Here is a 27,928-nt window from a genome sequence, read left to right as displayed (position 1 = left end):
GACACATTTGTTGTCTGGCCCCATGGTGAACACAAATTATCCATATTTTTGGATCACTTGAATAGCATACATCGAAACATTAAATTTACCATGGAGACTGAACGTGGAGGATGTTTGCCGTTCTTGGATATTTTGGTTTCTAGGAAATTAGATGAAACTTTAGGTCGCTTGGTTTACCGTAAACCCACCCATACTAATAGATATCTTCATGGGTCCTCTCATCACCATCCTTGCCAAAAGCGTGCTGTGCTTAACACCCTTATCAGCCGAACAAGGGAGGTTTGTGAGGAGGATAAATTAAATGGTGAACTTGAGTTCCTAACCAGAACCTTTCTGAGTAATGACTGCTCAAGGAAACAGATTGACGAAATGCTACATCCTAAGCCAAAAGACAGATTGTCACACGATTCTCGGCCTTTGAGTCTGGCCTTCTTGCCATACGTACAATCTGTTACTGGATAGGATTGGCAATATTCTCAGAAAGCACAATATCAAGATCATTTTTAATCCTAAAATCATCTTAGGCAATTGTCTGTGATCTGTCAAAGATCCTATTGGTTTAAACTGTGCTGGAATATATATGATTCCTTGCTCCTGTGGATCGGTTTATGTTGGCCAAACATGTAGGAAGGTAGCAACAAGGGTCAGAGAACATCGCAGGCACTTACATCTTTGCCAGCCAGAGAAGTCTGCTGTGGCAGAACTTGCCATACATAATTTATTTATTTATTTATTTATTTATTTATTTATTTATTTATTTAATACATGTGCCACCAACAGAGACACGCTCCAATTATAGGTGGCTTTTACAAATTATTTGAACAAATAACATAGAAATACCAAAAAGAAGAAAATGTGAAAACGCTATGTAAATGAGATGATAATGCTCTGTATGAAATGGATGAAACAATATATCGTATACAGAAGCCTGTTAATAAATCAAACAAAAAATTGTAACAAAATCATGTAAATATTATACATATAAACAAATCACTTCGACGAGAAAAATTCTTTTAATATATTTACATATGTGTCATATTCATAAGCAAAGTCAAGATCTATATGATACTTATTAACTAAGTTATTGTATGTTTCACACATATTGATAAACGGAGAGTTCTTAAAAAATACAGTTTTGGAGACTGGAGTAATAAACAATTGCCGAAATCTTAAATTTCCTTTTCTAACATTAAAACATAACTCGTGAAGCGAACTATTATCGTCAATTAATGCATTAACCATCTTATAGAGATAAATTTGTTGGGCTATTACACGCCTACTGGCTAGCGATACATATTTAAATTCATTCAACAAAAATTCATATGAAACATAATTTCTAAAGGGGAATATCTTATATTTTTTATAATAAATATATTTTAAAAAGCGTTTCTGCACCCTTTCAATTTGATTTTGGTAAGATTTATAACATGGAGACCAAATTATACATGAATACTCAAGTTTTGATCGGACAATACTATTGAATAATAAGGTGAGTGCATACGTGTTAGAAAAATCTCTTGTATTTCTAATTATAAAACCCAATTTCTTATAGGAATCATTAACCATTGTATTAATATGCTCCTTGAAAGATAAATTTCTTGTAACAATTACCCCTAAGTCATTAACAGAGTGGACAACTTTGAGTTCTTCATTATTAATTTTATATTTATAATTCAATGTATTTTTCTTATTTGAAATCTGAAGGAAACAGCATTTATTTATATTAAGTTGCAAACAGTTTTCAATACTCCATGCGTATAAGTAATCCAAATCATATTGTAATTTCAACATATCATAAACATTTTTTATCTCTTTATAAAGTTTGACGTCATCATCATATAATAAACAGCGAGAAAACCTAATTCTAGTGGGCAAATCATTAATATATAAAATAAAGAATAAAGGGCCAAGGTTAGACCCTTGTGGTACACCAGAAGTAACATTGTATGTGAAAGACTCATGTTGATGATAGTAAACATATTGTTTCCATGCACTAAGATAAGATGCAAGCAGTTTTAACCAAGGAGGGGTCAGACCAAAGCATGACAATTTTTTCATTAAAATGCCGTGATCTAATTTGTCGAAGGCTTTGGAAAAATCTGTGTATATTACGTCGACCTGTCCTTGATTATTCAAAACGGTATAAGCATATTGTATAAATTTTAATAAATTAGTCGTAGTTGATCTACCTGGCATAAAACCATGCTGATTGATATGTATACCGACCCTCACATGATTAAATATACGCGTGTACATTATTTGCTCAAATACTTTAGCCGGTGCACACAAAATACAAACAGGGTGATAGTTTTCAATATTTTTACTGTCCTCACATTTAAAAACTGGACACACTTTCGCTATCTTCCATACTTTTGGAAAGGTTTGCGTTTTTACCACAATGTTATATAAGGCTCATAAGGGAAAATCCAACAAATTCGAACATGCTTTCAGTACGTACGGCGGTATTCCATCAACACCACATGACCTTTTAGGTTTTAATTTTTTAATAGCTAACTTATATTCCTTTTCGTCCACTAATTCTAAAGATAACGGATAATTAACATATACATCAGATGAATCAGGAATATCATAGGTTGGTGGAGGTTTCGAATATACCGATCCAAAAAAGGTTGCAAAGCCATCAGCTATACTTTTATTATTATTAAGTAAGATATTGTTAAATTTCATGCCCTGTTGCAGACCCTCCTTGGTATTTCTTTTGCATTTTATATAGCTCCAGAACTGATTAACATCACTTTTGATATTCTCTTCAAGTTTAGAAATTTAATTCTTATACGCTTTACTGATCATATGTTTAGTTTCTCTCCTTAACTGGTTAAATATTACCCTACTATACTCTGAATGTTTCCTTCGCTTTCTGTGGATTTCCTTCAGTTTCAAGTTATTTATTATGTCTTTAGTAAACCATGGAGGATACTTTTTCTTTGTGTGAAAATTCTTCATAGGTACCGTTTCACAAAATACAGAGTGTACCTGAGCATAAAAATACTCAACAGCCTGGTCAGCGTCTGTAAATTCTACAATCCTAGACCAATCCATTCGCTCGAACCTTTTATACATTTGAAAGAAATTAGCCCTTCTAAAGTCAAATAACTGCTTAGGTTGTTCAGGTTGTTGTGAAACATGGCTACGCTCTCTGTTTAATAGTAGCGTGACTGCAATTGCAGGATGATAACTATCCTCCTTAATTAAGGGGCACTCATCTCTATATACTGTTAATGTGTTAACATTCGTAATAATAAGATCAAGTGTATTTCCATTTGCATTAAGAATATTATTGACCAAGTGCAACTGATAGAGTGACATAAAATCAGCTAAGGTTCTATATGCAGGTCCAAAATTTACAATGTTACTTTGCTCACCAGTAATTAATGGCAAATTAAAGTCACCAGCTATAATAAGATCTAAATTGGAAAAGTCCTTATTAACTTCAAACAATCTATAGAAGTCCAAATATGCTTCCAATTTGGTTGCAGGTGGAAAATACACTGACATTATTACATAACTGTGACCATTAACTATAATTTTTACACAAACTGCTTCAGTATCACCAAAATCTAGCGTTATTTGTCTTGGTACTATAGAACCTTTAACAGCTATCAATGCACCTCCTCCTTTTCTTGTACCTCCACGATCTTTTCTATACACATTAAAATCCCTACTAAACAGTTCGCTGTTAGCAACATGAGATTGTAACCATGTTTCCGTAATCAACAGAATATTGTATTCTGATTCACTATTGTTAACATAAAACTCCGAAATTTTAGTGTTTAACCCTCTTACATTCTGGTAGTAAATATTAATTGCATTAAAAATCATTTTTCTCAAAACAAAAAAGTTACACAGTCTCATTTAATCCATACACATCGTCCAGGGTTTTTAGATTAAACACCTGCCGATCACCCTCTCTTTTTCGGAGTTTAATGTTACCTCCATGATCTACCCATAGAAAAGCATAATTTTTCTCCTTAATTTTTCGAGCTTGGCCAAGAACCTTTCTTCGTAGGGACGTCAAACTGTGGTTTATATACACCGTCTCATACTCAGAAAATTCGAGATGAGATGCATTTAAATCCCTTTTAACCTTGCGTTTTTGAATGAGTTCATTCTTGACACTACGGTGTACAAACTTCACTACAATGACACCTGAAGCTTGATGCAATTGCCTCTTCAACCTATGACATGCATCAATCGATTCATTCTTGATCTCCACATTTAATACTCGACCAACATGCTTAACAATTTCATAAACATCCTCATTAACTCGTTCAGGTACGCCTAAAATTTCAACCGTGTTACGACGACCATACTGATCAAGTTCATCTAACTGTATTTGTGTGTCTTTTAGTTGCTTCTTAAGATTTAAATTTTCTTCTCTCAATTTTTCCATTTTCTCCATGCACTGATTTATTACTTCCGACTGCTTTTTAATGAATGTTGCATTCTCATCCAATTTTACGTGAGCCAACTCCAAACTTTTGCCTAACTCTCGCTCCGCCTCTATACTTGATTTCTTAACCTCTGCAATTTCTTTCTTCAACTCAAGTAAGAGCTGATAGACGTTGCCAATAGATGGTGCTGTTGCTAGTTCCAAGCCATGTACACTATTTCGTCTTTCCTTTTCACAACGAGCACACCTCCAAACTTGATTTTCAGATTTTAAGAAATTTAATTCAACGTCTCCTATATTAACACATTTGCAATGGAACCAGCCTTGACAGTTACTGCACTGAATCTTAGAATTTATATCGTGCCTAGAAACAGCCTTCTGACATGCTGCACAAGAGCTCATGGTGGCGAAGAATGCTATCACGATCGATATAAGAATCGATTGTGTAAGTTGACGGTAACTGCTCTTCACTACTCTTTGGAAATATGTTCAAGTTGGTAGCACTTCACCTCAATGTTTACATTAACAGATTCTTCCTCAAATAACTTAAACTTGGCTCGTAATACATCACTAATTAAGATCTAATAAAAATGCAATACGTACATCAATTCTTCAGACCTTAATAATCCATAGGCACACGGTTTCACTTCGTTATTCAAACTACGTACAACCAAAATCACAAGATATTGAGGAGCACTACCGTCACACACCCACTACTCAGCCATGATAAGATATAATGACCATCAAATCATTTTTGATGCAACTTCTGTCTTTTATAGAGAAACATTTTATTCCTAGAATCATTCGTGAGGTGATAGAAATTGCTAAACGTCCAAATAATTTTAACAAAGCTGACGGCTGTATACTGAGTAGATCATGGATACCCTCCATAGTTAACTTGTCAACATCTTTCTTCGTGACGCTGGAGGTCCTGGAATGAACTATATTTCTAACAGGGTCTCTCTATCTTGAGTCTGGTTACTATGGAGTGACAGTTGCCATTATGCTTTGTTACTGCTCTGAAGACGATCCCGATCGCAGGGTCGAAACGTGTCAGCTGATAATATTAATATTACTCGACGTAATATCCCCAAATAATTATTATAATGTCATTTATTGGTCGTGAAAGTCTGCGTATTAAGATAATAATAATTATATTAGTATTTTATTTACGAGATCTAGAATGTATCATTTTCTCACAATTCATAAGACATCATTCTTTTGTGGATACACTCATTTTTCTTTTGATTCATCAGAGCACTTTGGTGGAGTGAAAGGATGCATTACCCGCTGCATGTCGTAAGAGGCTACTAAGAGGGGAACAATCAAAGAATCTGCTCTTGCTCTCTCATCTTCTAAGTTCAGAAACATATCCAAGATACTATGCTTTTCCGTATAGTCGAGAAATTGTACCAGTACCAATTTTTTTTCAGTTCCTGTGCCTTTTTAATAGTTTTTTTAAAAATTGTAATTATGTATCATTTTAACAGTTAAATGGCACACAACTTTTCCATTCTCATGAGAATTTTCTTAAACAGTTTGAATTTTTTAAAGGTTGAAATACACTCTTATTGTACAGTTTTCTTAACATTCAAGTGGCATATTGCATGCGGTATTCTACTTTAATTCCTGAAACTTATTGCATCCCTAGATAGGGCTGGAGACACATCAACATTTCACAACCAACTGCTGCAGCTCTTTGGCGATTATTGGAACATTAACCAGTTGTACGAGAGAGAGTAAAGCCTATAGTCCAGCCGCTGGCTGTCTGGCCCTGACGTTTCTCAGACAGTGTTGCCGATCTTGAACCGTGCGATATAAACAAACGTGACTTCCTAAAATACTTCATGCATACGCAGATCAGATTCTGTGTTGATGTGATGGGAATGCGTACAGAAATATGTGAAAATTACCTCTAATGTATTGAAAATCAAGAATAGTGCAATTATAATAAGGAAACATTCTATTTAAAATTAACCACACTCAATAACAGCGTAAATGTAACAAGAAAACATTCCAGTCAAAATTAAGTACACACTAAGAACATCGTAAATATAATAACAAAACATTCCAATCAAAATTAAGCACTCAGGGAATAGAATAAACGTAACTCAGTAATAGTAGACTATAAATGTAATAATAAAATAATAGCATTAAAGCCTGAACTCTGTAAATAGTATCACCCTAATTAAAATAAGTCAATAAAAAATAAAACCCTGACAATTGTTACCACTGTGATAATAAAATCATCGCTGTTACAATAAAATTAAACAAATTATGTACTCGCATTAACTAATCCATAGGGAATACGCCACACTATTCGAAAATATCGGTGTCTTCGTCCTTGTTACTAATGTCACTGGAGTCACTGCTGTCATCCTTACCCATGGGAAATGGGAAATAAAATGTTCTTCCACTTGACATTCAACAATTCCCTCAGCTTCCTTTGCCTTATGTACATCTTCCCAGGTGTGACTCGACACTTTTCTACTTATCCTCTGTAGCATGTTTGACTGCCTGGTGCACTAAGCTTTCGACATCAGTGAGGCAGAAGGGTTTGTTATTTTCGGCAACATATCCTTTCACTTGTGCCCAAATTAGCTAGATTGCATTGAAGTGGCAGTGGTAAGGAGGTAACCTAATTACCCTATGCCCCTGAACTGTAGCAATTGAGTCTACTTCGTAGGTGCAAAATCTAGGCTTATGGAGTTTTAGACTTTGTATCAGCCCCACTTTTGTCATATCTGCGGATATCCCTGATACCTTATTTCCCACCAACCACTGAAGAATGATATATTTTCTGTCTTTCATTGTCGGTGCTTTGTTTAGTTGCACAGAGTGATAGGGGGGCATTGTCCATACCAATTACGGAATTGGGACTTAATGTTTGGTAGCAAAGCATGTTTAATCCCATTCATTTCTTTGTGATAATCACAAGTGCTCTTTGATCTGAAAAGAAGCATAGCTCCCAGAACAAATCTATTAACACCAGCTGCATGGGGCAAAATAAGCCTACTTTCCTTCCCAATGGGTACTTTTGAAAGTTCCTGTTGCAGTTTCATCCGTCCAGGCCACTGTTTTAGAATGTCCGGCATTTACCCACGTTTCATCTAACTACACCACTCTGTCAGGACTAGTCTTCAGAATTTCCCCTCAAAAATCTACCCTGCAATGCTACAATTTTACTTCTGTACATCACAGCTCTTCTCCCTGAAAATTTCTTCCAATGAAAGCCAAGTTCTCTCAGTCATCATCATCATCGTCATAATCATGTCCCACCCCAGTCGTCCGGGTGTGGTTTAAGTTCTCTCAGTACTTTACTTCCCCCACTGAATAAACAAGATTCTTCCAAAGAGGAAAGTAGTTTATCACGCATGGGAAAATTCCCTCCTCATGTAATATCTATAAATATGTTGCCTTATCGCATCCTTTTGAAATGTATTTAGTGATGTCTTGGGACATTGTCTTGATCTTCGTTTTTTAGGAGTATGCAGCACGTCAGAAGGTGTATTAAGATCCACTGGACACTTTTCACAGTCGTCCTGTATACTTTTAAAGTGTAATGTACTCAACCCACCACTTTTGTAACATGAAGAAGGGGCTACTGTTATCAGGCTCTTTCTCAAAATATTCACGTAGCCGATATATAAATTAACAGCTTTGGCTCTTATAACAACAGATTAGCCATTGGCCATGCCACAATAATGAAAACAAATATCTTACACACACCGTTAACACATGCACTTCATGCAGGCTAGAGAGCAACTGAGGCCACGTGTTTCTGTTAAAAAAAGTGGCATCTACACACCAGCAGTAAACGGGACTCATGACGACATGAGCAGTGACACGAACGGTGATTGGTGCATGCTGTCGACTCTTAAATTTGGCACGTCAGTGACGCCAGGCTCAGAAAACCGTGACAATTATTCTACCACTAGCAGAATCGACAAAGGGCGTGTGTTTCAGTGATTTAATATTAAAATATTTTAATATTTATTATTAAAATCATACAGCACAATGTAATTCATAATAGTGTTTTCAAGGTTATATCTATAGTTTCTAATTGCCACATGTTGGCAATACTGTTCTCTCCTCTCTTTCTCTTTCTCTCTTTTCTTTACATCACAATTTGTCAGGGCTGGACAGCCAGCAGCTGGACTGTACACAAGCATGTGGTACAAGTTTGAAGTGTTTTGCAGGAAATATGAAGCCAGTTAGAAATATAATCCTGACCAACACACATTTGTGGGTAGGTTCTGAAAGGGCTATATAATCTGATGATCTCAATATTCATCAGTGATATTGGTATTTAATCTCCATCTATGTTAAGACTTTCTGACTGTTGATCTTAACTTGTTCAGTGAACAGTGAGTTCTTCATGATCATCTCCTGAGCAGTCAGATGGTAAGCATTTGCATTCTTTCTCTGGGGTTAGTCTCTTAATTTTCCGGAGCTTTAATCTTGCCTTTTCAGATGGGATGTTATTCATCACATATTTTCAAGAAACACTTCCTAGTTTTCAGCATAGGACTGGGGGGATTTATTTTGATGCAATAAGTGGACATTTTATTCAAATTTTGACCTATCTTTTGCACCCACTATTAAATCATAAATGGTGATGAATTTCACCTGATATTTCTTCCATGGCATATGAGAACACTGGTGGGTAAGCAGACTGTTTCTCAGCACCCTTGTCTTATGGCTGTTCTTAACTTCATTTTAGCTGTATTAGTTAAAAAGGTGAATGCGTGGTGTCTGCTTACAATTTATAAACTTCATTGTCAAGGATCCATATTGACATGAAATCAGTTGTAATTGAGATATTTCCCACCTTTTCAGTACATTTATTATGGTGCTGTCTATATCAAGGACAAACACACAATTAGAACAGCATTTAATTAGTACATGTTTTGTCCTTCTGTATGGTACATCTTCAGCTATTAAAAAAAACAGTGGACAAGTTGTTTAGAATGATGTGGGGAAAACATTATTTTGGTTATGTGTTTGTTCATGATATAGGTATCCAGGTATTTTGCCTTATGGCAGGTCTGGTCATGGGATGAACCTCTTCCACTTTTGCCTGTCCTTTGCCAAGTTTTTCATGTCCGAATATTTATTTCCTTTGATATTGTCCAACATTTGATATCTTTTCGTCCTCTTTCTCGTTTGCCTTTCACCACTCCTTCTATTTCTCCTTTCATTAAACAGTCCCTCCTCAAACAATGTCCGATCCAGTTCATTTTCCTCCTCCTAATGATTTGCAACGTACTTCGTTCTTCTCCAACTCTTCATAATACCTTCTCATTCTTTACCTGGTCTTTCCATTTCACTTGTTCTATTTTCCTATTGATATAGACAAAACAGTAAGAAATGTATTGAAAATGTGGGAAATCTCTCATTTATAATTGGTGTATGTTAGTCAGTAGCTAGTATATCAGTCCTTTTTATACTTCTTTTTGTAGCCACCCAGTGAACTCCCACATAAAACTCACACCCTCTTCAATGGAAAGCATTGGCAATATAGCCTCGTTTCATACGATGGTGTGCATTTCTAAGAACATGTGTCAATGTTTCAATCTCACAGTTGTGTCCTTAATCCTGCCAAACAAGCTTTGTACTGCAGCTACTTCTGCCATTAGTTTATGCTTTTGTTTCACTCTGACATTAAGTGGCCAGGTTTTTCAGTAAACCCTTTATTACCTCTCAAATATAATGAGAAGAGCATAATCCCTTCGGCTCTTCATAGAACATACCATTTCTTAAGTTCTTCTTCTGAGTTCCCTTATGATAGCTATTACAAAAGAAATCATTTTTGTTGACTTTTTTTCTTTTTTTTTCTTATGGTGCCATTGCTATCCTCTGTTTTACTTCTTTCTCATGATCAGGTTTTTCAGTGATAATTGCACCCAGATATTTGAAGCGGTAACCCTTTGCGTTTGTTGGTTGTGGTAAGATTGCCTCAGAATTGGCTTATTTGCTGAAGATCATGAATTTGGTCTTCTTTGCATTTATTTTCAGTCCCTTTTCCTCAGTTATTATATAAATATTATTAAGTAGGAGTTGAAAACCTTCAAGATGTTACAGAAGATGACAGTAATATCCGCATATCTGATGTTAATTGCAGCACCATTTATTTTTATACCATTGTGGTGATTTTTGAATGTTATTTTGAGTTTTTCCTGTGTGAAATTTGAATAACAGTGGAGATAGAACTCAGCTTTGTCTAGCACATCTTTGGATGGCTATCTAATCTGTTGTCTTGCTAATATGGACAGTGGTCTTTTGTCTCCAGTGAAGATTTTCATTAATGTGGATATCTTTGCTGTCAGCTCCTGTAACCTTTAGGACTTACACAAGTTTTGGATGTTGTATGCTATCAAATGTCTCTTCAAATTCATTAAAACAAGCAAACACATTCCATGATCTAGACAGTTCTGCAGTAAAATGTTTGATGCAAACAATGCTTCTCTTGTACTAAAAAAATTTCTGAATCCAAACTGTGTTTCGTCAAGGTCTTGTTCACACTTAGACATAGTTTGTGAGACATAAAACCCAATAACATTATTATTACACTTAGTCTTGATTCTGTTATGGGTTGTATGCAGTGATAATTTGTGTGTGGCTCGTGAGTCTTATTAACCTATCTCTACACCTCTGTGCTTTTTGTTTCTTTAGCAGTCAGATGAATGTTGATACCAGCCAATAGGATGGAATTGGATATTTTCATGAATCATTTTAAGAAGTTTTGTAGGGGTGTTCTCTGTACCTGGTGATTTCTTGCTTTTTGTATTCTTTGATTTCTCCAGTATATTAATTGCATTGGTACTCTGAATAAATGCTTCCCATTGAACCTTCAATAAAGTCAAATCTTGGAATTTTGAAGATGAATATCATTACATCAGGAACTTCAGTAGACAGTGGAAGTATTGTTATAAGGGAGCTCTTAACAGTTGGTGTACATCCTCCTTTTCGTAAATGGTTGAGAGGGGCATCAAAAATCTGCCCTCCTGAGTAGCAAACATAAAAAGGTCCAGTGCACTACTTTCTTGACTTAGCCCTTACCCCTCAAATTAAAGTTCTCTCTGTTGTCTCTCCTACTCATATTTTAAGTGTGAATTTCTATCTTATATGACGTGTATTCGTCTTTCACGATTTTGGAGATAGCACTTGCTCTTAAATGATGTATTTAAGCTATAAATGTTTACAGCAAGCTATACTGGAGCAAATAAAAGCAATATGTGCAATTTAAGAAACATTATTTTACATTTTTTATTATTACTATCGTTATCGCATACTGATTGGTTTTGTTAGTAATTTCACTGAACAAATTATCGGTAAAAAGCAAGTGGAAAACACTAATTCAGTCTCTGGTTTCATACCTTGCAGTGGTTTGTAGCCTGAAACCACTGTAAACAGTGATTTCTTGAAATCGGGATCTGTTGATTTATATTTGTGCCTGCTAGGTTACGATACATAAGCAGACCATCGCCATTTCACTTGCAGGCGCTGTCAAATGCTATTAGATATATTCTGTAGGGTACAAGGCAGGATTAGAGGTGCAAAAATATTGGGGTTTTATACAATTACCTGACATGCACAGTATTGAACAGTACATTCTATATGACGTAAGAGAACACATGGTGACCCTGTTTGTTTACTATCGCTTGAGCCTTCGTGTGCGTGAGTGGACTGGACACAAATGACGGCTACACTGCCATCTAAATAATAGATTTTTGACTGACTGTCCAAATAGTATCTGGATTTTACAAAGTTCCATGCTGAACCGAAATATGGCAGTACAGTATAGCATCATGTATTTTGTCGGCTAAGAGATGGAAGATGATCGGTGGGCGATACAAAGCCATTTTGGGCCTTGCTCGACACGCGACGGGAAAGAGAAAATTGTAATGTTGGGCCTCATCCATAGACGAGGGGTAAGGGTTAGACTGTATGTGTTGTGTTCTACATTGGGTGTGCTGCCCTTGGAAGTCAGCAGAGTGTTTGTTTTGCTAATAATAATTTCATGTAGCTACTTCTAGCCGAGTGCAGCCCTTGAAAGGCAGACCCTCCGGGGCGGGGGAGGCATCTGCCATACGCGGTAACTGTGCGTTATTGTGGTGGAGGATAGTGTCGTGTGGTATGTGAGTTGCAGGGATGTTGGGGACAGCACAAACACCCAGCTCCTGAGCCACTGGAAATAACCAATGAAGGTTAAAATCCCTGACTGGTTGGGAATCGAACCCGGACCCTCTGAACCGAAGGCCAATACGCTGACCATTTAGCCAACGAGTCAGACATTGTTTTGCTGAAGAATGGCAATAAACTTAAATTTTTAAATATTGCTAGTACAGCTTTAACCGCAACGGAATCCAGCTTTCTTAGATGGATCAACTGCAGGAAGTTGGCAGATTCAATGCTGATTCAGTCCAGTGATATTTGGAAGTGCATGCATACACCAGCCTCATTCCGTAGGTTTACTGGCACTTAAAAGAGCTCCAAAGGAGCAACATTCTGGCACCTTGGCATTTTGCAGAACTATAGAAGTAGTTAGTTGGGATGTAAAAACAATAACATTATTTAAAAATGTAGACTTAAATCTGCAGCTTTTAAGAATTGCTTCATTGAGAATTGTCACAAGGAATCCTCCTATGAGGATTTCCAGGTCATTTGCATACTGTGTGCTTGCTCTTCAGATGTTAAAGAGCCATGAAATTCATGTTGGTGGGTCACACATATTTTGAATATAGGTCTCAGGACAGGAAGTTTACGTTAACGGAGTATGGTCACACAACTTAAGTAGCTATAAGATTTTATTTGGTAGATCTCCCGAATACTGGATACTGGCTGCACTTAAGCGACTGCAGCTATCGAGCTCGGTCCTCTGTAATTGTTCACATCTGTTTTGTCACTGTTCTTATATATGTGTTAACCTATGCCAGGACAGTTCCTATTCATAGATCACTGTTCCGCACCAGTGCGTTCTTCCAATCATCAGGGATATTCTCCACTCGCCAGATTTCTTGTATTATGTTCGTCAGTTCCTGTCTTGCTTGACTGCCTGCTTCTTTCCACAATTCTGCAACAATCAAATCTTCCCCTGCATCCTTATTGTTTTTCAGACTTCGGATTATGTCATATATTTCTTTCTCATCAGGTGGGTCCGAGGGTTTAGCTTTTGTTTGTGGTTGACTGAATTCTAATCTTTCTTTAGGTTCTTCACAGTTCAGTAGTTTTTCAAAATAACGTGCCAAAATTTTTCAATTTGTCGTTGTTTAGACCGATTTTTCCATTTTCGTCTTTAAAACCGATTGGGTGGTTGATACTTCGTCGTTTCCTCTTTGAATGTTTTGTAAAAATTTCTTGTATTATGTTTAGTGAAATCTTCTTCAATATGCATGAGTCGACTTCTTTCATATTTTCTCATCATATTGCTTATAGTTTTAGAAGTTTGTTTCTGCACTGTCTTGAAAGTCTGAAATTTTACCTATAATGATACTATTGAATAAAAACTAGGCATTATATAAATAATACATGTTAATGGCAGATATAAACAGAGCAGAATGGCTGCATGTGTTAACACGCTATGGCTGTATAGAGCCAAGCTCTACGTTTGGGAGATGAAGGAGTTCAAACCCCACTTTTGGCTGTCCTGAGAATGGTTTTGTATGGTTTCCCCATTTTCACTTCAAGGCCTATGCCAGGACAGTTCCTATTCATAGATCACAGCTGATTCTTTGCACCTCCTAACCCAGTTTCATTCACCACCATTCATTTCATCTCCATTAGTTCCTCAACTACTGTAATGTTGGTAAAAGTAAGAGCATATGGCCATACAACATGTAATTTTATCTCACCTCATCCCCCACCCTGTAACAGGAAATGGGACTAAGGAGTAGACATTTACAATTGCAGATATACAATATTGTATCATTACAACATTAAACCACTAGTAAACAAACAATTCAGTAGATTCAGAAGATCTTTAAAATTCAAGGAATACAGTTTGTTGAAACTTCAGCACTCAAATCTAAATTTTCTACGAATTTATCAATTCCTTTCTAGGTACAATGTGACCTCCAGTTAGTAAGTACAACTGTTGGTCAGCCTCATCACCAGGCTACAGATCCACTGGCTGTTCCGCATCAGCAGCAGAGCATGGCAGTTCAAATGACCCAGCAACAACAGCAACAACTTCAGCATCAGCAGCAGCAGCAGCAGCAGCAGCAGCAACAACAGCAGCAGCAGCAGCATCAACAAGTAAGCGTTTATGTTGATGGTGCCTCTTCTTGAAATTCCTCACTTCTCCAAAGACCTTTCAGTACCTTGTTTCTGTAAACCTAGTGGTTTATTATTCAATCCTCTTTATTAGGGGTGGCCACTAACCTTAATTCTGGGAGCTGCAAATTTAGGAGACAAAATTGGGAGCATGTTTATAAAATGGTTTTGTAAAATGGAGACACGTTTTTCATTTTACAACAAATGAAGGAACATTTATTTTCCACACTACACAGAACATTATTGTTCAGGTACACATCAAGGAATGAGATTTTGCTTTTGAGAAGTGCTTTTTCGAATGTTCATTTTTGTAACCATTACTTCAGCGGCTACACAAAACACAGTTAAAGGGAGGAAAATAAATGCAATTACACGGTTCCTTAAACACTACACACACAATAAAAGTCGATGAACTGCGCTCCACAGCCCCGAATACATTTCAAGTATATATCAGTGAGGGCAACTTGACGAAAACAAACAAGGAACGTGGAAAGGGGACTGGGAAACCTTACCGAAGGCCATGGAAATGCTTAGGTTGCAGATTTCGGAAAAATCAATGGTGATCTCTGGTTTTCAAAAATATTATTTACAAAATTGACATTACAAAGTAAATTCCAAACAAATTCAGCTATATGAAATTTCAGATACACCATTTGTAAAATACAAATTATATGTTCTTTGAGAAACACATATTAGATGTTTCATGACAAGAGCTTTTTATAGTTTCAAAGAGTCAAGCAAACACGTTACATGTTATTACAAATCAAGTTGTATGATACAATCTTGAAGGTAAGAGGAAACACAATATGCTATTACAATTTAGAATGAAGTTAAACATACCTTTCAAAAGATCAGAAAAATAGAGTGGCGATCAGGGCAGTCTCTTGTGTGATACACCAAGGAAAATTACATGCAAATTAAAACCGAGCAGAAAACAATAGCGCTTGCCCTAAGGCAGCCCATTCTGGTAGCGAGGAGACTCTGACGATGTCAAAACTTCAGCAGGCCAAGACCAAGACAGCTCAAAGACTTAAAGACAGTTGACGAAATGCTGCCTAGCTCCTTTGTAAAGGGAAATCTGGCCTTGTAGTAGCCAATCAGAACGCAGGAGGTTGCCCGGATTCACCAATCACAACTCTTTCTGCGGTCGGGATCTTTGAACCATTTTCTGGACTGTTTCAGTTAATATAGAAATATAATCTAGTAGTTACAAACAACATGTGTTACAAAAATATTTACCCTGTACAGGTTAGGTAGCAAAATGGAATACGAATAAAATATTCTAGCACAACACTCCAGATCATACAGTAAATATTACTTTAAAAAGATTTACGAATAAAATCTTCTACAAGCACTTTCCACCTCCAAGAGATTCTATACCTGTCTCATCTTCCTCCTCCCGAAAGTTGAGCCACGCTTGACCATTAACATAAAATTACTGGGGGGTGGGGGTTGGGGGGATGGCGACCACTTTTGGAAACATGCGCACCATAGTACAGATAGTAAATATAAGATGATGGTATTCACAAGTATGGATCTCGGAAAGTTTGACAGTCACTTTACTGACAACCCTGGTTTTCTTCAAGTTAAACTTCCAACAATAAAAAAAAATAAAAATAAAAACATCACTACACCAAAGGTCCTTTTAGTAGCCTGGAGTTTAAGGTTTGCATATAAATACCACATAAATGTCCAAATGTGCTAATCATACTACACTTCAAAAAATGCGTTTCGAACCTAGTAAAATAGCTTCGATTATTTCAACTCTGTCCACAGAAAGGAAGTACACTCATTCCTTCTACGAAATGTCAATACAGTAGAAGTCCGCTATAGCGAGTATGGCATATAACGAGAACATTAAAACAAGAATAATAGTTAACACCACCTTTCCAATACTTATCTTTCCTATATTTAGGAAATAAACATTATAACAGGCGTTGTAAGATGGGACATGTTTCGCTTAACAGTAGTAAGCATCATCAGCCAAAAATAAATCTTAGCCTAAAGTTAGGTCAGGGCCCTGAACCTAGTGTCCTTAACATATATGGCACCCTAAGAATCAACATTTATATTTATAAAATGAAAATAGGCTTAAAACTAGTGTGAAAAAACATGGAATGTTACAACATGGCTAAGAGAAAAAACACAATCAAGTTGAGACAGAGGATAAGAACAGAAAGTAGGCTATAATACAGAGCTGGTAGTGAAATAATTAAAATCATTAGGATATCATTGTTACCAGTCAGTCAACCAGAATGTTCAAACATAAAAACAAGCGTGAAAATATATAAGAGTGTTCATCATGGCTGAGTTAGAAAAAACACATAATCGTGTTGCCAGAGGTAAAAACATAAGGTACAACATAGAGTTGGCAGTGTAGTATCAAACTCATGGCTGCCAGTCAGTTAATAAGAATGTTCATATATAACAAAAAATAATGGTTATATTCTTTTAAGTGAAGAAATAATTAAATCCCACTCTTGTATAGATACGTGAGAACGGGCGAGAGAAATCATATGTTGTAGCAGACATGGAGTAGTAACACTTCAAACAGGATTGATCACGCCTGAAGCCGCTTCATTTTTGCTGGGAGTTCAAGACCAAAACGGAAAAAATAAGATGCCAAGTGCGTGAACTGAAATCTCTTGTGTTGGATGAGCGTTGAGCGGAGACATTAGCCGTTCAAGGGGGTCTGTTAAATTTATGCCCGTTGCTGCGTGCCATGTCTGTCTGTTAGGTCATCAGCCCACAGGCTGGTTGGATCCTCAAATAGCACCACCAAAGGTTATGCGGTTATAAGGAAACCGCAAAAACCAATGGCAGCACCAAAATGAGGCATACTAGGCAAGACGAGGAGTGAGGTAGTTTGCCATTGCTTTCCTCACTGTGTCAGAAAGTTCTATTGCAGCACGACTGACCCTATGAGCAACACCTTTCATAACACTCAGATGCACTAGTCGTGCTCTGAATGTCATTACTCAGCACCACCCATACCCCAGCAGCTTCCATATTGTCACAGCCATGGATGAGACTGGGACTTCGGTGAAAGCTACACTTTACTCTGGCCTGCGTGCCATAAAGAAACAAAACACATTAAACAAAAAACTGGTAACACTGAAACAACAAAGCAAACCGAAACCACTAACCATAAATGAAAATAAAGATCCTTCTCATCTTAACAAGAATTCCCAACACGAATTCCACCCACCCGTAAAAGATCTCACACTAACCGTATTTGACGATGTAGAGACGGCTATGTTGAGCAGGAGACCCAAACATAACTGGGGTAATGCATCATCCTATCAGAATATTATAACTGCTGTTACCGAAACAGAACTCGCTTTACAGAAAATTCCGTACGATATACGAGATGAAGTTAGACACGAAATCAGTAGAAAGATCCCGCAATATATCAATAATGTTCACAATAATAACCTAAACATGAATACCACCAATAAATCGAACCTAAACAAACTCAAAAAGAAAATAAAACAGAACAATCTACTAATAACAAAAGCCGACAAAGGCAACACTACGGTCATTATGGATAAGAATGAATACATAACAAAGACTAAAGAATGTTTCCAGGACAACACTTTTTCAATTAAACGCCGAGATCCAACCAATAATATACAAAGGAATTTAAAAAATCTACTCAAGAACACACACTTTATTCTCACCGAAACAGAATCTGCTGAACTTATAACTATGAACCCCCAATTAGCATCCGCAAGGGCCTACCCTATAATACACAAAGAAAATGTACCCATGAGACCGATTATAAAGCCAGTCCAACCTATAAGTTACCAAAATTCATTCAGAAATTTTTGAAAAAGCATTAATCATTTTTAGCAAACAAAACAATACAAAACTCAATAGATTTTTGCAACAGAACCAAAGAACTAAAGATCGAAAAACATCATACCCTTACTTCATTTGATATAACAAACATGTACCCTAACATTCCTATTAAACAAACAGTCAAAATAATTGAATCTAACCTAAAAAACTATAGTAACATGAGCACCTTAGAAATAGAAGCATTCGTGATTCTGCTTAAATTCGCCTTAAACAATAACTACTTCAAATTTCATGATACCATATATCAGCAACAAGGATTACCTATGGGATCTCCTGCTTCCGGAATATTAGCAGAAATATATATCGACTACCTAGAACACACGACAATTAATAAAATAGATAATATATATTTTTGGTGTAGATTTGTCGACGATATCTTCGTAATTATAGATAATAGATTCACTGATGCAGATACTATACTAGACAAACTTAACAATTTAGACCCCCAAATTAAATTCACTAAAGAAACAGAAAATAACCGTACCTTAAATTACTTGGACTTAACAATAACCAGGCATGACACTCGTTTATCTTACAAGATCTATAGGAAACCCACACACACTTTAAATACCATAAAAAAATGACTCCGTTCATCCTAACACACACAAAAGAGCAGCCTATTATGGTATGGTACATAGAACTTTCAATATCCCAATGACAATAGAAGATCGAAATAATGAATTAAAATTAATCCACGACATAGCCAAATACAATGGATACAGCAAAGAAATGGTCAACAAAATCATCCACAAAATAAAATCCCAACCTAAAACTAAATTAATCAAAACAGCCAAACCGAAAAAAGATTATGTCCTATTTACCTTCAACACCAATATATATACTATAACTAATATCTTTAAGAAGCACAACCTGAAAATAGCATTCAAAACCACACACAACAGCACCAACACTATACACAACACCAAAACAGTCAATAATAATAATAATAAATACAACCAATCAGGTGTCTACCGCATCAAATGTAACAACTGTGACACAAGCTACATTGGACGTACAGGCAGAAACTTCACCGTCCGTTATAATGAACATATAAATGCAGTAAAGCACAACCATTTCTCATCAATAGGCCAACATGTAGAAGAATCTAAGCACAACTTCACAGACATCAATAATGACATGATGATATTAAACATAAACTCTAAGGGCCCCCTGCTCAACATAACCGAAGATTTCTATATTTCTTTGGATCAATACGCTAACCCCAATCATAACATTAACGACATTACAGAGAAAACCAGTATCATCTTTGACAAAGTCATTCCTGCAATAAAAAATGACTATCTCAAATTAGTAAACACACGTCATAACAAACCGACGAATCACAAACCTAACCCCGCCCCTACCTTCACAATAGCCACTCCTCCATCCCCTCCACCAACATCCCTCCACACAGCTAACATGAGCCCCAGACGTACTCGTAGCAGAACACAACAAATCTCCAAACATATCGGTACACAACCTCCACAGCAACAACAGTAAGTACTCTTTTCATTTCACACATACATCCAGGCATTCCTTCATATATACGCTATACTCATATTAGCTTTTCTTTACAGATAACAACCATATAACGTGCATAGACGAGAGATGTGTCACCACCAACTGCTCTAAAATTAAACCCTATCTTGCTGTATATATAAATCTTACTTGACTACATCAACAGTTGAATTGCACAGTACTCAATTTTCAAATTTTAATGACAAGAGTTCTTATAACATACCAATACAAAGTATATCAGCCATAGAACATTCTCGATATTCACCTAATACAACTTAATCAACACAAGAACTACAAGAGGATTGAAGAATGAATGCAACGCAACATGAACTCAAATTTTAATAGACGTTTTTAAAATATACCATGTTTTAATGTGTTTAATGTGCTATATTTTTTAGTGTCTTATGATGTGGCATATATATTTTAATGTGTTTATGTACTCATGTCCACGCTCAAACAATAGGTTTTAGTTTATTATAACCATCACCACTTTTAATCAGAGATATTTTAACGCAACATACTGCAATATATTTTACTTCCATTTTTCATTAGACATCCGGATGCTCTAACGTAACATCTTTGTAATTTTGTCTAATGACTGTAAATTTGTGTGCTAGCTGATGATGGCCATGATAGGCCGAAACCGGTACTAGTGCAATAATTCATTCACAGCTCCATTATAGCGACAACTTTTTGCTGTCCCTTCAAAATTCCTATATTAAACTGTGTATCGTTCTTCGGTTACAGCGAGAACCCTATCACTGGCGCATCCGTTATTACGAGCGATTAAGCGTGCGCTACTTTTTCTGTTACCAATATTTATACACCCCAGTGATGATATTGCATGCGATAGATTACCTTCGGCATCGTTTCCTCGCTATGTGCACTAGCGATTTATCTCGTCTACATTCGAAGGCGATGTCGGAGTCGATTAGTAATACCCGCCGACAGCTGTTCCGTAAAGAAAATTCGAAATGAAAGAGAACATATTTTCGTAATAAATGCGTAAATAACGTGTCCGATAACGGTTGTTAACTCGTTAAAAATTAAGGCTGACTAAACTACCGCTTAATTCTGAGGCTAAATACTGCAATTAAGTAAGAATGGGATAAATCTCGAGATATGGCAGAGTGCTTAATTGATTTCAGAGGTTAGTTTATATTTTGTCGCATCTGGTTAAATTACGGAAAGGCTATTATCAAAAATTTATAGCGAGAAAGTTATAGTTTCTCTACTGGCGCTTGAAGTGTGTTTTCATCATACGTATAGTACAGTTAAGTTAGGATACGTGACGCTGTTTGAATAAGAAAACTGAAACGTTTGCAGCAAAATGCGATCGATAATCTTCGGTACGGTATAGTTTTCTCACTTTGTGGATTTGCGATCTCTCTCGTTCACATTCAAAGGCGATGTTGGAGTTGATTAGTAACACCCATCGACTGCTGTTCTCTAAAGAAAATTCGAAATGAAAGAGGATAACACGTTTTCGTAATAAATGCGTAAATAACGTGGCCAATAGCAGTTGTTAACTCGTTAAAAAAAAGACTGAAGTAAACGATATCTTCATTTTAATGTAATATACGGAAATTAAGTAAGAATGTGATACACCTCAAGATATGGCAGACTACATCACTGAATTCAGAGGATATTTCATATCTTCTCGCGTCTAGTTACGGCTATATACATGTAAATTTTTCGCATGGAGGTTATTTCTCTACATGCCTTTCAAATATGTTTTCATGATAGGCTACATATACGGTTAGGTTATGTGACGCTGTTTGAAGAAGAAAGCTGAGGTGTTCGCCACAGAAATCTCTGGAGTGATACCGTATTTTTCCGAATCCAAGACTTTTTTTCTCAGAATCTCATGCGAAAACTCAAGGGTTGTTGCATTCGTGGCCTTACAGTAAGTTAATTGATACCACTGGCAACTACCGTGGTAACCACGCTGCTTCTTTTCACACGCGCACAGAACTCTTTGACAATAAACGACCGCCTCTTTACTACACATCGCTAGCCGCGACAACCGGTTGTGCAGTGCAGGTGTGTTTCTCAAACCTGCAGAATGGCATCAAAACATGCGACCCTTCGAATTCTTAGAAAAGCCATGGCTACTCAGTGGCAGAGTCATAACACGTCTATTGTACTTGACGCTTAGTAAAATTAAGGTTTATAGACAGCAGGAATATTTTCGTGATGGATAGTCGTATTGTAAAGATACGTGGAAAAGATATTGCCGGCAAATTTTCAACGGGTTCTAGTCGATATTATGATGCCAATTTTAAGTTGATGTTTATTAAACACTCGAAAATGTAAAATAATTGTGCAGCCACAAAAAATACGGCATAGGCCTAACTAAAGCCAGTATTTGGCGTTAGCGTAAAGACAGAGAGCTAAAAAAAACGCATACTGTACAAAAAATGCATTCAGTGCTCCGCAACAAGGACGCTTTAAAGAAGCCGAAGATGAAATTGTGAGGTATGTGCACGAAAAACGCAAGGGCGGAAGGGCCATACTGTGGCTCAATAAACTCGTTCGTTGACTTTCAACGTTCACGATTAGGCCTGTACATCGCTAGCTGCTGAATTTGGCCGAACCCGACAAGCGAGACGTGCGTGTAGCGGTAACCGGTTATATCTGACGCTACGTAACAATAACAGTTTTATAGACAGCAAGAATAATTTCCTGATGGATCGTTGTATTGTAAAGATGCATAGAATAGGTATTGCCGGAAAATTTTCAATGAGTTCTTTTCAGTATTATGATGCCAATGTTAAGTTAATGGATCTTAAACCCGCGAAAGTAAAGAATAATTGTGCAGCCACAAAAAAATAAATAAAAGAAAAGAAAAAGAAATACGGCGTGACGAAAATCCATGTCCGGCGTCTAAAAATAGTCTAAAAATGTAGGCCTAATGTACAAGGCATTCATATGATTTTACAAACTTCTTTTTGAGCCTGATTTAAATTTTTTGAAGGGAAAAGTGGGGTTTATCTTGGATTCGGAGAAATACGATACCATACTATATTTTTTTCAGAATGAAATTAAACATACACTTTCACGTTGTATCGGATTGCGAAAAATAACAAACAAGTAAGCCGTAGTGTGCATATCATCTGCGGAAACACAAGTTTTGAATAAAATGATTGCCGTTTCATACCGATTTTAATGTGTATGAAGGGTTTTCCGACTTTTATACAAAAATCGGATATAACGACAATCCGTTATAGCGAGTAAAATTTTCGCTGTTATGAATTCTCGCTATAACGGACTTCTACTGTAATTCAGAACCTTTTTGCTTTCTTGTAAGACAGCGTTCAATGCCTCCTTCTTAGCAAAGTTACGGAATAAGTCTGTCTTGCACCACTTTTCACACCAATTATAGGATCGAATTTGCACAACAAGGCCACAGGTTCTTGCTGATGATGTGGCTGCCGACACGGCCGTTTGCCAACAGCCTTCCTTCAAGTCCAGTCCAAACCAGGTTGCTAGGTAAGTTGCAGTCCAGCCGTATCTTGCACCAGATGAGCAGATCGGTGAGACACCGTCCAGCCAGATTGCCTCCATTGGGGATACTTGTCACAGGATTGTATTGCTGGATGGTAGCTCCCAAGGTATACAGTGTGCCTCTCGACTTGCACTTCAGGTTGCCTCCAGAAGGAGTTTGTCACTGCAGCCACTGTAACACAAACAACATGCAGCAGACAGGGGAATGCTTGAGGCAAAACTATCCTGCCGGACACTAAGATCCTGGAGAAAAAGAGTTTTTGAGGAGGGTAGAGATCTTTCTTTAATTCATTACCTAGCATAGAGTCACCCAATGGGTGGCACAATGTGTATGCAGTAGGGGCCCCCCTTGCACACCAGGGACCTTAGCGCACCTAGCCCCGGGATAAGCACTATCTACAATCCATGCATCATTGACAAGTTTATGGTGGAGGTGAAAGGAAACTACAGGAGTTTACCCTAAGCCCGAAATTCCAGTCAGTGACCCTAAACTAAAACCTACCTGACTTGTCATACTAAATCCAATACACTAGGGTAGATAAATGCTAGAGGATACCTAATGTGTTTACCTACACAATTATAGTCGTTGTTGTTGTTTGAGTCATCAGTCCGTAGGCTGGTTTGATGCAGCCCTCTATGCCACCCTATCCTGTGCTAACCTTTTCATTTCTGCGTAACTACTGCATCCTACATCTACTCTAATCTGCTTGTCATATTCAAATCTTGGTCTACCCCTACCGTTCTTACCACCTACACTTTCTTCAAAAACCAACTGCACAAGTCCTGGGTGTCTTAAGATATGTCCTATCATTCTATCTCTTCTTCTTGTCAAATTTAGCCAAACAAATCTCCTCTCACCAATTCGATTCAGTATCTCTTCATTCGTGATTCGATCTATCCATCTCACCTTCAGCACCTTCAGCATCCTTCAACATTTCAAAAGTTTCTATTCTCTTTCTTTCTGAGTTAGTTATCGTCCATGTTTCACTTTCATACAATGCCACGCTCCACACGGAAGTCTTCAAAAACATCTTTCTGATTCCTATATCAGTGTTTGAAGTGAGCAAATTTCTTTCCTTAAGAAAGCTCTTCCTTGCTTGTGCTAATCTGCATTTTATGTCCTCCTTACTTCTGCCATCGTTAGTTATTTTACTACCCAAGTAACAATATTCATCTACTTCCTTTAAGACTTCATTTCCTAATCTAATATTTCCTGCATCACCTGCCTTCGTTTGACTGCACTCCATTACTTTTGTTTTGGACTTATTTATTTTCATCTTTTACTCCTTACCCAAGACTTTGTCCATACCATTCAGCAGCTTCTCGAGATCTTCTGCAGTCTCAGATAAAATGACAATATCATCGGCAAATTTCAAGGTTTTGATTTCCTCTCCTTGGATTGTGATTCCCTTTCCAAATTCCTCATTGATTTCCTTTACTGGCTTTTCTATGTAAACATCGAAGAGGAGTGGGGACAAACTGCAGCCTTGCCTCACTCCTTTCTGGATTGCTGCTTCTTTTTCAAAGCCCTCGATTCTTATCACTGCAGACTGATTTTTATATAGATTGTAGAGAATTCTTCGTTCTCGGTATCTGATCCCAGTCACCTTTAGAATCTTCAATGGCTTGATCCAATCAACATTATCGAATGCCTTTTCTAGATCTACGAATGCCATGTATGTGGGCTTGTCCTTCTTGATTCGATCCTCTAAGATCAGACGGAAGGTCAGGATTGCTTCGCATGTACCTACATTTCTTCTGAAGCCAAATTCATCTTCTCCTAACTCAGCTTCAACTTGTTTTTCCATTCTTCTGTAAATAATACGTGTTAAAATTTTGCAGGCATGAGATACTAAACTAATGGTGCGGTAGTTTTCACACCTGTCAGCACCGGCTTTCTTGAGAATAGATATATACAACATTCGCCGAAAATCTGATGGGACTTCTCCTGTCTCATACATCTTACACACTAAATGGAATAACCTTGCCACGCTGGTTTCTCGTAAGGCAGTCAGTAATTCAGAGGGAATGTCATCAATTCCAGGTGCCTTGTTCCTATTTAGGTCTCTCATAGCTCTGTCAAACTCTGACCTCAAAATTGGGTCTCCCATTTCATCAGCATCAACAGCCTCTTCTTGTTCCAGAACCAAATTATGTACATCTTTATTTTGATACAACTGTTGGATATGTTCTTGCCAACTTTCTGCTTTGTCTTCTTTCCCTAGAAGTGGCTTTCCATCTGAGCTCTTAATATTCATACACCTAGATTTCCTTTCTCCAAAAGTTTCCTTGATTTTCCTGTATGCAGCATCTACCTTTCCCAGGACCATACAACCTTCGACATCCTTACACTTCTCCTTCAGCCATTCTTCCTTAGGTACCTTGCACTTTCTATCCACTTGATTCTTTAATTGCCTGTATTCTTTTCTGCCCTCTTCATTCCTAGCATTCTTGTATTTTTGTCGTTCATCAATCAGGTCTAGTATCTCCTGAGTTATCCACTGATTCTTAGTTGACCTTTTCTTCCTTCCAAACATCTCTTCTGCAGTCCGACTCGTTGGCTGAATGGTCAGCATACTGGCCTTCGGTTCAGAGGGTCCCGGGTTCGATTTCCGGCCGGTCGGGGATTTTAACCTTCATTGGTTAATTCCAATGGCCCAGGGGCTGGGTGTTTGTGCTGTCCCCAACATCCCTGCAACTCACTCACCACACATAACACTATCCTCCACCACAACAACGCGCAGTTACATACACATGGCAGATGCCGCCCACCCTCATCGGAGGGTCTGCCTTACAAGGGCTGCACTCAGCTAGAAATAGCCATACGAAATTATTATTATCTCTTCTGCAGCCCTACTGACTTCAGTTTTCATGGCTATCCACTCTTCCTGTATTGTGTTACCTTCAGCCTTTTCATGTAGCCCTTGTGCCACATGTTCCTTGAAACAATCCCTCACACTCTTTTCTTTCAACTTGTCTAGATCCCATCTTTTTGCATTCTTTCCTTTCTTCAATTTCTTCAACTTCAGATGGCATTTCATGGCCAACGAGTTGTGGTCAGAGTCCACGTCTGCTCCTGGGTAAGTTTTGCAATCCAACACCTGGTTTCTGAATCTCTGCCTAATCATAATGAAGTCTATTTGATACCTTCCAGTGTCTCCAGGTGTCGTCCACGTATACAGTCGTTGTTTGTGGTGTTTGAACCAAGTATTGGCAAGGACTAAATTATGATCAGTGCAGAATTCAACCAGCCGAGTTCCCCTTTCGTTCCTTTGTCCCAATCCGAATTCTCCTACTGTATTACCTTCTCCTCCTTGGCCTACCACTGCGTTCCAGTCTCCCATCACAATTAGATTCTCGTCACCTTTTACATATTGTATTAAATCTTCTATCTCTTCATATATTCTTTCGATTTCCTCATCATCCGCTGAACTAGTAGTCTGGTGTCTATCTTGACAATAATAATTCTTTCACTATGCTGGTCATAGTAGCTTACCCGCTGCCCTATTTTCTTATTCATTATTAAACCAACTCCTGCATTTCCCGTTTGATTTCGTGTTGATAATTCGGTAGACGCCTGACCAAAAATCCTGTTCTTCCTGCCAACGTATTTCATTTATACCAACTACATCTAACTTCCATCTATCCATCTCCCTTTTCAGATTCTCTACCCTACCACAACAATTCAAACTTCTAACATTCCACGCTCCGACTCGCAGAGAAGTGACTAGTGACACACTATTCCAGTCTGGTACAAACATATTTTCCAAGTTTTTCGGGTATGGGACATGCGTTTTATGTGATCTCAGAATTGTGCAATTTGCCATAAGGTAAGGTCCGGGTGTATTCTGCCCGAAGGCAGGTCCGAACCTCCACAGAGGTGTGCCTGAGCCAGAGTTTACGTGCGGTAGGGTGGCCAGTTCCTTTCCGTCCATACCCTTACCCCTCCCAACAGCGCGTGTGGCAACTCATCCAAACCTTGACCACGCCCAATGTTGCTTAACTTCGGAGATCTCATGGGATCCAGTGTTTCAACATGGCTACGGCCATAAGCTAAATAAATAACGTCCACAGTGATCACTCGCAGTGATCATTTACGCCGAAACATACGGGAAGAGGGCAGTGGGCCGCAAGTATTCAATGTCCAGATGCAACGTGCGCTAGTGTGGTAACAGTGAAGTGCACAAGTCTCGCAAAGCATTTCATGGGCCAAAAAGTGGCAAGTTTCTGAAAGTAGGAGAGTATCTGCTTAAATATGTCGTTTTGTTATGCAACGTTGGATATACCGTTTCTCACGAAATGCTGTAATTTACAACAATGAGAAATAGCTCCTGCACATGGAATCAGTGTCTCGGA

General features: G+C 37.6%; 1 protein-coding gene across 1 annotated transcript in view; it reads left to right on the top strand.

Annotated features, from left to right (window-relative positions):
* LOC136876271 (zinc finger protein 28) overlaps positions 1 to 27,928 on the top strand; it is a 218,109-nt gene that overhangs the window by 81,921 nt on the left and 108,260 nt on the right. The window contains exon 6 of the mRNA XM_067150081.2: positions 14,474 to 14,668. Within this exon, the coding sequence (XP_067006182.2) occupies positions 14,474 to 14,668 (195 nt within the window). The remainder of the gene's footprint in view (positions 1 to 14,473; positions 14,669 to 27,928) is intronic.

This window comes from Anabrus simplex, chromosome 6 (assembly GCF_040414725.1).
Source record: "Anabrus simplex isolate iqAnaSimp1 chromosome 6, ASM4041472v1, whole genome shotgun sequence".
Lineage (NCBI taxonomy): Eukaryota > Metazoa > Arthropoda > Insecta > Orthoptera > Tettigoniidae > Anabrus > Anabrus simplex.
Note: the sequence above shows the minus strand (reverse complement) of the source record. Positions and strands in the feature narration are given on the sequence as shown.